General features: G+C 41.9%; 1 protein-coding gene across 1 annotated transcript in view; it reads left to right on the forward strand.

Annotated features, from left to right (window-relative positions):
* Positions 1-13228, forward strand: part of LOC126262284 (rho guanine nucleotide exchange factor 18) — a 628397-nt gene that overhangs the window by 562006 nt on the left and 53163 nt on the right. The window contains exon 25 of the mRNA XM_049958802.1: positions 12121-12248. Coding sequence (XP_049814759.1) covers positions 12121-12248 — 128 coding nt within the window. The remainder of the gene's footprint in view (positions 1-12120; positions 12249-13228) is intronic.

The raw sequence follows: 13228 nt of genomic DNA on the forward strand, positions 1-13228 counted from the left end.
TTTTTTTTGGGGCTTAAATATGTTTTATGATTATGATATTGCATCCAGGTTTTCACTTTAGCATTTGGCAATATTAAGATGACAAATAAAAATAAAACTTGACAGTAGGAAAAGGAATAAGATATAAGGGAGAAGGACTCAGTCTGAGTAACCCCGATGAAACTGAAGACAGTACTTATTTGGAGTATTGTAAGCTTGAAGAACACTATCCGTGACAGTATGGCTTCAACTGTATGAAAGTGGAAGACAGAAATGAAACAGAACTTGTAAAACAAAATTCAAAATATTTGGAGAAGTGTGATTTCTTAAAATGAACAGTTTATAGGAGTACGTGTTGGACAAGAGCAGGCCAGTGTGTGTATGACCGGGGAGATCCGGGAAAAACCCAGGAATTTTTTCACCCGGGAGAGAACCGGAAAAACACAGGAATTTTTTTAGAATTCTAGAATTTTTCATTGTTTTAGTTTTCAGTTAAATTTTTGTGATTTTGACTGGTAAGAACCGATTCTCTACCAAAGGATATTACTGTATCCCCATACTGCAGAATAATACTTCAACAATAAAACATAAACGAGAGAAAAAAACAAAAATAACTTAAATTGCAAAGGAAAGGCGCCATATACAACAATAACACACAGTGCTCATGCAAGCGTCTGCCAACAGAAAAATGTGTCAAAGGCTTTAGGAAGACTATGCAATGCTTCATAACAACAAATTGCCTCTGATGAGCGTGAGGTCACAACTGTTTACATTAGATTCGTTTTAGCAGTTACGAGTGGGCTCATGTGCATGCGTGGATGAGTCGCGTGTAAGCAGTAGATTCTCTCGCTTCTGGCTACAGGAATGTGGCTGTTGGCTGTGCAAGCAGTCATAGCAAGCAGCTAGATGCTACCGGGAAAAGGGAGTGCCAAATTCATATCCTTTTGGGGAAAAAAACTTGTTTCACAAAGCGCCTAGCATCCAGCTCTCGTTGGTCTGTCTATTTTTCATATGATTTTGAAACGCATCCTTAGAGGTTTTGGAACATTTTTGAACACATTTTAAGTTGATTTCTGAATGAATCATAAGTTGATTTTTGAATGTGTGCATAGTGTACGTGATGTCTCTGTCAGGAGAATCCTTGTCGCATCTAGAAATAAACTTTCTGTAGACAAAAGGGGATAGGGTTATATGAGCTGTGCGGAGTAAAGCCGAATAGATGAATGCCAATCACTGTCCGATTTGGTGGTTGACTGGGTTTGCAAATGTTCAGCAATGTTACAATTACTTGTGAAATCCATATATTCAGACTATCAGAGTGGAAATGAACGACTACAGGAATAACAAGTGAGAAAGATTACATATTATCTTCTTGTTTTATCCAAGAAAATCAAATTTTGACAGAAAATTTTTGGCCAGATCGCTACACTAGTAAGGACCAGTTGTACAGTCCCCGGCTAGCAGCCGCTTAAGTTCTATTTTGGAAGTAACGTAGAAAACATTTTGTACAAATATGTGACAACGCCTAACTGCAGAATAATCACAGGGTAACTAAACCGGCGATTCTGGCTGGGTTAGTGAAGTTAATCGGCGAACAAATTTTGACAATGGCAGGAATAGCTACAGAATTGGTGATGACAAGATTGTTAGAATGAGGAAGCAGAAGAAACGGGGACATCACACAAATTATGGAAGAATAAGATGATTCCAAATTTATATAAAAATTTATATAAAAATTATGCCTCGTAGACAACAGCGAACATCGTTTGATCAAGTATCCGAGTTCGACAGAGGAAGGATAGTGGCTTACCGAGATTGTGGATTATCATACAGAGAAATCGCTAGTCGTGTTGGACGAAACCAAACAACTGTAATGCGGATATGTGACCGTTGGATGCAGGAGGGTACGACGGACTGACGTGGTCGATCGCATTCACCTCGGTGCACCACTGCACGTGCTGATAGGCAAACTGTGCGCTTGGCAGTGACGGATCGCTCAGTGACATCCCGAACCATAGCACAGCACATTGCTTCTGTAACGCATCGTCCAGTGTCTGCGCGTACCATTCGACGCCGTTTACAGCAGAGTGGTCTGTCCGCAAGACGTCCATTGCTTCGTCTACCATTGACGCAGAACCACAGACGTCTCCGTCGCCAATGGTGTGATGACAGACGGATGTGGACGGCAGAATGGAATGACGTTGTCTTTACTGACAAGGCACGCTTCTGTCTGCAGCACCACGATGGTCGGATTCGAGTGTGGAGACACCGTGGAGAGAGGATGCTGGACAGCTGCATTATGCACCGCCACACTGGTCTTGCACCAGGTATTATGGTATGGGGCGGTATTGGATATTACTCTCGCACGCCTCTAGTACGCATTGCCGGTACTTTAAATAGCCGGCGCTACATATCCGAGGTGCTGGAGCCAGTTGTCCTTCCTTACCTTCAGGGCTCGGCCACAGCCATATTTCAACAGGATAATGCGCGACCACACGTGGCACCCATTGTCCAAAGGTTCTTCGTCAATAACCAGATTGAATTGCTTCCCTGGCCGGCTCGCTCTCCGGATCTTTCGCCGATAGAAAACATGTGGTCCATGGTTGCTCAACGAGTGACCCAGATTACATCCCCAGCTGCCACACCAGATGATCTTTGGCAACGTGTGGAAGCTGCTTGGGCTGCTGTACCCCAGGAACACGTCCAACGTCTCTTTGACTCAATGCCGAGACGTGTGGCAGCGGTGATCTCCAACAATGGCGGCTACTCTGGTTACTGATTCTGGCAGGAACCACATGTCACAGACGTCTGTAAACGTAATCATTTGATACTTGGTCAACATGTTATCTACAAAATAAATTTTGTTGTGCTACCTCTTGTCTTTCTTGGTGTTGCATTTACGGTGGCCAGCTGTGTATATTAATTTAAACTATTAACTTTCCCTGTTTGCGTGTTCATGCTACTTAACAGTGATGTTGCTTTTAGCTGACTACATTACGTGTCCTATGCTCTGAATATCCGCTGTCATCGGCTGGCGAGATCATGTGACATGAGTTATGACTGTCTTACAAAAGCGCATTGCAATCTTGATTTCAATTATTCGGAAAGTAACATGCGGTGTTTGGTGGAATTCCAATGTATAGTTTCGTAATACGAAAATACGCAGTGTGCATGTTGCTGCACATCAAAGATATTTCCAAAATGTGTCTTTTTTCCTTAAGTTTGGTTTTCTAAAGTGCCGGGAAATTCTACGTCCATGTATAAAACCATAACCATTCAAAGGATTGATAAGTTTTGCAGTTCTGAAGGAAAATATACTGTCACTTATCATGGAAAAAGTGTGCTTTCACCCGGGCGAAAGTGTATTTTTAACCGGGAAATCCGGGATAAATCCCTGCAGGCTCAAAGTGGATATATCACTGCTGAGAGGCTCTTCATTATCAAATAGGAAACAAATTAGTGAGGCCAAAGAAATTATATTCCTAGATAATACACTGAGGTCACAAAAGTCATGGGATACTTTGTAATATTGTGTTGGACTTCTTTTTGTCCAGCATAGCGCAGCAGCTGAACATGGAATGGAGTCAGCAGGTCATTGGAAGTCTGTTGCAAAAATATTGACCCATGCTGCCTGGATAGCTGTCCATAATTGTGAAAGTGTTGCCAGCCCAGGATTTTGTGCACGAACCGACCTCTCGATTATGTTTCATAAATGTTTAGTGGGTGGCTGGATCAGTTGCTCAAATTGTCCAGAATGTTCTTCATACCAGTCGCAAACAATTGTGCCCCAATGACATGGTGCATTGTCATCCATAAAAATTCCATCGTTGTTGGGGAACATGCTGTCCATTTAATGGCTGCAGATGGTCTCTGAGAAGCCAGAAGTAACTATCTACCATTGCTGATCAGTTCAGTTGGACCAAAGGACCCAGTCTATTCCATGTTAACTCAGCCCACACCATTATGTAACCACCACCAATATGCACAGTGCCTTGTTGACAACCTGGGTCTATGGTTTCATGGGCCCTGCATCACACTCAAACCCTACCATCAACACATACTAACTGAAATCAGGACTCACCTTACCAAGCCACAGTTTTCCAGTCATCGTAGGTTCAACCGATATAGTCACAAGCCTAGGAGAGGAGCCGCAGGCGATGTCGTGCTGTTAGCAAAGGCACTCACATTGGTCATCTGCTGCCATAGTGTGTTAATGCCAGATTTTGCCTGTACATCCCACATTAATTTCCATAGTTTTTTCATGCAGTATTGCTTGTCCATTAGCACTGATAACTATACACCAACGCCACTGCTCTTGGTCATTATGTGAAGACTGGTCGGCCTCTGCATTGTCCGTGGTGATGGATAATCCCTGGATTTGGTGTTCTTAGCACACTCTTGACACTGTGGATCTCAAAATATTGAATTCCCTAACAATTTCTGAAATGGGATGTCCAATGCATCTAGCTCCAATTACCATTCCGCACATTGAAGTTTGTTAATTCCCGTCGCATGACCGTAATCACATTAAAAAACTTTTCGCATGAATCACCAGAGTATAAATGACAGCTCTACCACTGCACTGCCCTTTTATGCCTTGTGAACGCAAAACCATCGCCATCTGTATATGTGCATTTCACTGTTCCATTACTTTTGTCACCTCAGTGTAAGTATGAGGGGAATTTTAGCAAAAATTGCACCTGTTAATAAACAAATTTAGATTGAAACTTGAAACGTCCTGATCAGCAGAGTGAAAATCTCAATCTGGAAATTTAGATTCATTAGATGTACTCCAGCACACACTATTTATGCTATCAGCAGCCATTGAATCAAAGCTAGCAGGAGTGTAAATAAAAAATACAACTAACAAGGGAACCTCCCCATCGCACCCCCCTCAGATTTAGTTATAAGTTGGCACAGTGGATAGGCCTTGAAAAACTGAATCCAGATCAATCGAGAAAACAGGAAGAAGTTGTGTGGAACTATGAAAAACTAAGCAAAATATACAAACTGATTAGTCAATGCGCAACATAGGCAACATCAAGGACAATTTGAGCTCTAGAGCGCCGTGGTCCCGTGGCTAGCGTGAGCGGCTGCGGAACGAGAGATCCTAGGTTCAAGTCGTCCATAGACTGAAAAGTTTTTTTATTTTCAGACAGTTATTATCTGTCCGTCCGTTGGTCCGATGCAAGGTAACTGCGCCGTAATATGGGGCGCCACACCTAAACAAACAATGAAACACACAGCGTCTGTCGACTACAGCGCACGGAAGAGAGAGTATTCCTGCTAACGAGGCTCCCTGGCTGGCAGTTGACTGTTCACTACTTTGGACGAGAGTGCATTAAATATGTGAGATGTATTCGGTGGGCAATATGAATCCAGCAAATATAGTTCGCGACTTCAATAACAATCACATGGTTTTGCGGTGCGGTCGCAAAACACAGGCGCTAAACTTATTACAGTGAACAGAGACGTCAGTGAACGAACGGACAGATCATAACTTTGCGAAAATAAAGAAAGTAAAATTTTCACTCGAGGGAAGACTTGAACCAAGGACCTCAAGGTCCACCGCGGCTCACGCTAACCACGGGACCACGGTGCTCCTTAGCTCACACTCCCCTTAATGTTGCCTATCTTACAGATGGACTATTCAGTTTGTATATTTTGCTTACTTTTTTCATAGTTCCACACAACTTCTTCTTGTTTTCTCGATTGATCTGTGTTCAGTTTTTTCAAGGTCTATCCACTGTGCCAGCTTATAACTAAATCTGAGGGGGGTGTGATGGGGAGGTTCCCTTATAAGTTCCTAGCTTTTAGAATTAGTAACGTAATGATCCTAAATACTTTTGAATGAAAGGAGACCACTCACTGAAAAGAAGAGGTGTTGCTAGGCATATCCAAAAAGAAGGAAATATGGTAGCTTCGGAATAATCCTTTTTGAGCTAGAGTAAAACACACACACACACACACACACACACACACACACACACACACACACACACACCTACCTACCTCTGTGCCCCTATATGGTGCTATCTGGCCAGCTGGACAAACAGTGTCAGTATTTTGTTTCAGCAGCTATGTCATGCGGGCTGGATAGAGGGAGAGGGAGGTGGAAGACAGGGCGAGGTACTGAGAGTGTGCGCCCAACGACTTGGAGAGAGGCAGCCAATTTGCCATCAAGGAATGCGAGGAGGGATGGGTGGCAGGTACACAGGTTAGGCATTTGATGCACAGTTGTCGGAGCTGGTGGGGAGCGATGGATGTTGACCGTGACGTGGGGATGAGAATTGAGAGGGGGTGTCAGGACAGAGGAAGGAGAAACTGTTGGGTGGAGGATTTGAGGACAGTGAGTTACTGGAGATTGAGGCCGGGACAATTATAGGAGTGGGGGTGTGTTGTAAGGATAACTCCCATCTGCGTAGTTCAGAGGAGCTAGTGGCTGAGGGAAGGTTCCTGATGGTTCTGGCTGTGAAGCAGCCATTGAAATTGAGCATGTTGTGCTGAGGTGCATGTTATGTCACTCTGTGGTCAACCAAAGAACACAGTTGACCACCTAGTAGCACTATAAGCATCTGAGCACATCATGCTCAATTTCAATTTCTGCTTCAGAACCCAGGGCATCTGGATCCCTCCTTCCACTACCAAATTCTCCGAACTATGTGGTTAGGTGTTATCCTTAAATCACATTCTCTGTTCCCCTAATCATCCTGGCCTCAATCTCTGGTAACCTCTGTCCCCACACTCCTAGCCAACAGTTTTCCCTTCCTCTATCCTATCACCACCTCCCAATTCATGTATCATGTGTGCCCCGCACCCCACCTGCTTCAGAACCTGTGTATCACATGCATAGTCTGTGCACTTGCCAGCCCTTCCTCCCTGCATTCCTACCAGCAAACAGGCTGCCTGCCTCCAAGCCACTAGCCAACCCCAACCCCCACCCTCAGGAGTGTAACACTTTAGTGTATGGTTGTTTTAATTCCTAAACTGAGAAATGTACAACAGTTAGTCACTAATAATCTTTTATTGCCTCTTTATCAAGATTTGAACCACTGTGTTGCTATCATCAGTGCTAAAAACATACAAGAATACATTACAAAACATATTATAGTTATATAAGCTTGTACAAGAGTAGATGAGATAGTAACATATCAGTAAGATGCAAGTCAAAACATATCACTTGCCTATACAAACGGCTGCTACTAAACATTTCATTGCCAGCCAGCATGGATTTCACAAACATGTGGAACCCAACTCACACTTTTCTCACATGAAATACTGAAAGCCTTTGATCAAGGCAACCAAGTAGATGCAGCATTTCTTGATTTCCAAAAATCATTTGACTCAGTACCGCACCCATGCTTGTTGTCAAAAGTATGATCATAGTGGGTATCAAATGAAATTTGTGACTGAATTGAGTACTTTTTGGTGGGGAGGACACAACATTTTACCTTGGATGGAGAGTAATCATCTGATGTAGAAGTAACTTCGGGTGTGCCCCAGGGAAGTGTGTTTGGACCCTTGCTGTTTGTGTTCTATATTAATAACCTTGCAGACAATATTAATAGTAAAATCAGGCAGATGATGCAGTTATCTATAATAAAGTACTATCTGAGAGAAGCTCCATAGATATTCAGTCAGATCTTGGTAAGATTTCAACATGGTGCATAGATTGGCATCTTGCTCTAAATGTTCAGAAATGTAAAATTTTGCACAAAATGAAAAAATTTAGTATCCTATGACCATAGCGAGGGCTACTCGCTATGCTGTGACTATAATATCAGTGAGTCATTGTTGGAATTGGCCAGCTCATACAAACACCTGGGTGTAACACTTTGTAGGGATATGAAATGAAATGATAACATACTCGTAATTCCAGTCATGGGTAAAGGTAGGAAGATTTTTCTGTTTAGCAAAAGTGACAAAAAGCAGATTACAGAGTACCTGACGGCTCAACACAAAACTTTTGTCTCAAGTATAGATAGTGTTGAGGATCAGTGGACAAAGTTCAAAACCATCGTACAATATGCGTTAGATGAGTATGTGCCAAGCAAGATCGTAAGAGATGGAAAAGAGCCACCCTGGTACAACAACCGAGTTAGAAAACTGCTGCAGAAGCAAAGGGAACTTCACAGCAAACATAGCCTAAGCCTTGCAGACAAACAAAAATTACGCGAAGCGAAATGTAGTGTGAGGAGGGCTATGCGAGAGGCGTTCAATGACTTCGAAAGTAAAGTTCTATGTACTGACTTGGCAGAAAATCCTAAGAAATTTTGGTCTTATGTCAAAAACTGTTAGAAAACTGCTGCGGAAGCAAAGGAAACTTCACAGCAAACATAAACATAGCCTAAGCCTTGCAGACAAACAAAAATTACGCGAAGCGAAATGTAGTGTGAGGAGGGCTATGCGAGAGGCATTCAGTGACTTCGAAAGTAAAGTTCTATGTACTGACTTGGCAGAAAATCCTAAGAAATTTTGGTCTTATGTCAAAGCGGTAGATGGATCGAAACAAAATGTCCAGACACTCTGTGACCAAAATGGTACTGAAATGGAGGATGACAGACTAAAGGCCGAAATACTAAATGTCTTTTTCCAAAGCTGTTTCACAGAGGAAGAGTGCACTGTAGTTCCTTCTCTAGATTGTCGCACAGATGACAAAATGGTAGATATCGTAATAGACGACAGAGGGATAGAGAAACAATTAAAATCGCTCAAAAGAGAAAAGGCCGCTGGACCTGATGGGATACCAGTTCGATTTTGCACAGAGTACGCGAAGGAACTTGCCCCCCTTCTTGCAGCGGTGTACCGTAGGTCTCTAGAAGAGCGTAGCATTCCAAAGGATTGGAAAAGGGCACAGGTCATCCCCGTTTTCAAGAAGGGACGTCGAACAGATGTGCAGAACTATAGTCCTATATCTCTAACGTCGATCAGTTGTAGAATTTTTGGAACACATATTATGCTTGAGTATAATGACTTTTCTGGAGACTAGAAATCTACTCTGTAGGAATCAGCATGGGTTTCGAAAAAGACGGTCGTGCGAAACCCAGCTCTCGCTATTCGTCCACGAGACTCAGAGGGCCATAGACACGGGTTCACAGGTAGATGCCGTGTTTCTTGACTTCACCAAGGCGTTCGATACAGTTCCCCACAGTCGTTTAATGAACAAAGTAAGAGCATATGGACTATCAGACCAATTGTGTGATTGGATTGAAGAGTTCCTAGATAACAGAACGCAGCATGTCATTCTCAATGGAGAGAAGTCTTCCGAAGTAAGAGTGAGATCAGGTGTGCCGCAGGGTAGTGTCATAGGACCGTTGCTATTCACAATATACATAAATGACCTTGTGGATGACATCGGAAGTTCACTGAGGCTTTTGCAGATGATGCTGTGGTGTATCGATAGGTTGTAACAATGGAAAATTGTACTGAAATGCAGGAGGATCTGCAGCGAGTTGGCGCATGGTGCTGGGAATGGCCATTGAATCTCAATGTAGACAAGTTTAATGTGCTGCGAATACATAGAAAGATAGATCCCTTATCATTTAGCTACAAAATTGCAGGTCAGCAACTGGAAGCAGTTAATTCCATAAATTATCTGGGAGTACGCATTAGGAGTGATTTAAAATGGAATGATCATATAATGTTGATCGTCGGTAAAGCAGATGCCAGACTGAGATTCATTGGAAGAATCCTAAGGAAACGCAATCCGAAAACAAAGGAAGTAGGTTACAGTACACTTGTTCGCTCACTGCTTGAATACTGCTCAGCAGTTTGGGATCCGTACCAGATAGGGTTGATAGAAGAGATAGAGAAGATCCAACGGAGAGCAGCGCACTTCGTTACAGGATCATTTAGTAATTGCGAAAGCGTTACGGAGATGATAGATAAACTCCAGTGGAAGACTCTGCGGGAGAGACGCTCAGTAGCTCGGTACGGGCTTTTGTTAAAGTTTCGAGAACATACCTTCACCGAAGAGTCAAGCAGTATATTGCTCCCTCCTACGTATATCTCGCGAAGAGACCATGAGGATAAAATCAGAGAGATTAGAGCCCACACAGAAGCATACCGACAGTCCTTCTTTCCAAAACGATACGAGACTGGAATAGAAGGGAGAACCGATAGAGGTACTCAGGGTACCCTCCGCCACACACCGTCAGGTGGCTTGCGGAGTATGTATGTAAATGTAGAAGCAGGTAATAGACTGGTTTATTGGTAGAAAACTGTGGTAGTGTGATCATTCTACAAAAGAGTTAGCTTACAAATCACTCATGTGATCCATCCTAGAATATTGTTCAGTTCTGTGGGAACCATACCAGATAGGGTTAACAGGAGATATTGATCATATACAGAGGAGGGCAGCACAAATGCACACAGGTTTGTTTAATCCGTGGGAGAGAGTCACAGAGATACTGAATGAAATGAGCTGGCAGACTCTTAAAGACAGATGTAAACCATCCTGAGAAAGTTTGTTAACAAAGTTTAAAGAACCAGCTATAAATGATTATTCTACAGATATACTACAACCCCTATGTATCACTCATAGAGAGATCATGAGGATAAGACCAGAATAATTACTGCATGCACAAAGGCATTCAAACAATAATTCTTCTTGTGCTCCTATGTGAATGGAGTGAGAAGAAACTCTAATAACTGGTACAATGGGATGTACCCTCTACCAGGCTCCTCATGGAGGTTTTCAGAGTGTAGATGTAGACTCCAGTTTTCAATGAGGCTGCAGTTATTACAAGACTAACCTCAGTTTACATCATAAAGCTGTGTGATTTTGATTAAAGAATTTAACAATATAATGAAAAGGTTGGTTGCTACTCACTATATAGTGGAGAAGGTGAGTCGAGGATAGGCACAACAAAAAGACTGTCACAAAATAAGTGTGCCGTCAACAAGGCCGTTGTCAAAAATAGATACCAGACACACACACACACACACACACACACACACACACACACACACAACACCACAGTCTCTGGCAGCTGAAGCCAGACTACGAGCAGCAGCAGCGCTTGATGGGAGAGGCAACTGGATGGAGGTAAAGAGGAGGCTGCGGCGGTGACAGGGAGGGATAGCAGGACAGGAGTGGGGAATGGTAAAGTCCTACTGGGGAGCAAGCTGGACGAGGTAGAGAGAGAGTGGAGCAGTTACGTGCAGTCGGGAGGTTAGACAGAGAGAAGGGGAGAGAGGGGGGGGGGGACTGAGAAAGGAGAGAAGTAAAAGGACTGGAGCATCGCCTGTACAGAGTCGGGAATTTGCTCAGTCATTTTTCAAATTGGTTTTAAAGAAATACATCTAAAAACATAAATGAGGTTATTCTGCTTTTGGAATATTAAGAGTAAGGAGGTAATTTTAATTTAAAAATTTCTGATTTCAGAATGACACTCAAAGATTTAACTCTTTATTAACGCTTTTAGAACTACTTTCTTCAATTAATAGTCTATAGACTATCACTTTTTTTTATAATGGATGAGAAAGATTTAACAAGATAAGAAATGAAAGATTGCTACTTACGATAAAGATAACATGCTAAGTTGGAGACAGGCACAATTAAAAAGCAGTTACACTTAAGCTTCTGGCCATAGCCCTTGTCAGAAAGAGAGAAACACACACCATTCATTCACACAGGCAAGCACTCGTCACGCACACATGACTGCCAAGTCCAGCAGCTCAGGCCAAAATTCATTAAGGCCCGAGCTACCAGACTTGGCGGTCATGTGTGCGTGAAGTGTGCTTGCTTGTGTGAATGAATGTTGCGTATTTCTCTTCTTCCGACATCGGCTGTGGCCGAAAACTTATGTGTATGTGTCTTTAAATTGTGCCTGTCTGCTACTTAGCATGTTACCTTTACAGTAAGCAGCAATCTATCTTTTCGTACATTGTTGATATTCCTACCTGGAGTTTTCATTGTTTAAAGTTTTGGTTTGTAATATCGTACAACTACTGTATAAGTAAGAATATACAGATAACTACTTTTACTAGATTAGTTTTTCATTTTTATGATATTTGAGATTTCTAAAATTTTACACTACCCAAAGTAGCTTTGGGATAACCATGAAGAAAGTTAATTTACCAGAACAATAGTACATGTAATACACAATTTTAGTAGTGGTATGAACCATCTCTTTCTAGGTGTTGTGAGGAAACTGCAACAGAGAGAGAGCAGGGACCATTCAAACTATTCCACTCCAGTAATGACACCAGACTCGGAGTCCAGTCCAAGTTCAAAACAGGAAACAATGTCTCCAAAAGTCAGTCATGTAAGTGGTTAATTTTCTTTTCTTGTATTTCTTTCCACATTTTCCTTTCGTTCTTCTCTTTACTGGTATAGTCAACTATGAACATAAGATAAGTTTGCATTATTTTTTTTTTTCCCTGAACCTTTTATTCTCTATCGGAAAAAGGAAAATTCACTTAAGAAAACCATAAGCTCACAAGAGAGTAGAGTGTCTGTGGGGAGGACTTACTGTCATGTGGCAAAACTCCAAGTACTGCTGATGGACATATTTAAAAGTAGAAAAAAAGCTATACCTAGCTTTCATAACTTAAGCTCCTCCCTAAGAAAGAAAGAAAGAAAGAAAGAGGGATAGGTTGGGGACTTTCGGAAAGAAAGGGCAGGCCACTCTGACCCTTATTGAGAGTGAACCTGCTTGCTGTGAGGGGCAAAGGAGGAAAAACGGTTTGTCAACATCGTGTGCACTGAACAACTTCTAAAACATTTTTGTCAGTAAGCAAACACAACATTTCCATTTGTTTGTTAGCTTCGTACTTGCGTGGAAGTGATTCCTGCATTGTCATCCAAAGAAACAGCCTAGTCTGGTAAATGTAACTTTGAGCACAAGCGATATATTCATCAAGTGATTTTTGAAGAACTCTTAAAATTACATTGTGCAAGTATAATCCCTACGATGTAGTTGCAGTAACAGGATGTAAATACAGTAAGATTTTGGTAATCTGGGATGCTTGGGGGTCTTTCAGTGCTAGATTATCAAGTTGGTGGATTATCAAGTTTATTTTTAGAAACCTGTTTGAAAAAACTGATAATCATATAAGTAAAATAGATTGTCTTACAGTATAACAAATTAAAAGCATATATTACTTTTCTGTAAAAACAAAACTGAATGAAAATTTGTACACTGTACTGTGCTATTAAATCAGTTAAAGGCTCAAAGTTTTACAGAAGTTCAGTAAATATAGATAAGGTTTTGGACACCAATTACACAATAAAATTACCACCATT

Source organism: Schistocerca nitens, chromosome 6, assembly GCF_023898315.1.
Source record: "Schistocerca nitens isolate TAMUIC-IGC-003100 chromosome 6, iqSchNite1.1, whole genome shotgun sequence".
Classification (NCBI taxonomy): Eukaryota; Metazoa; Arthropoda; class Insecta; order Orthoptera; family Acrididae; genus Schistocerca; species Schistocerca nitens.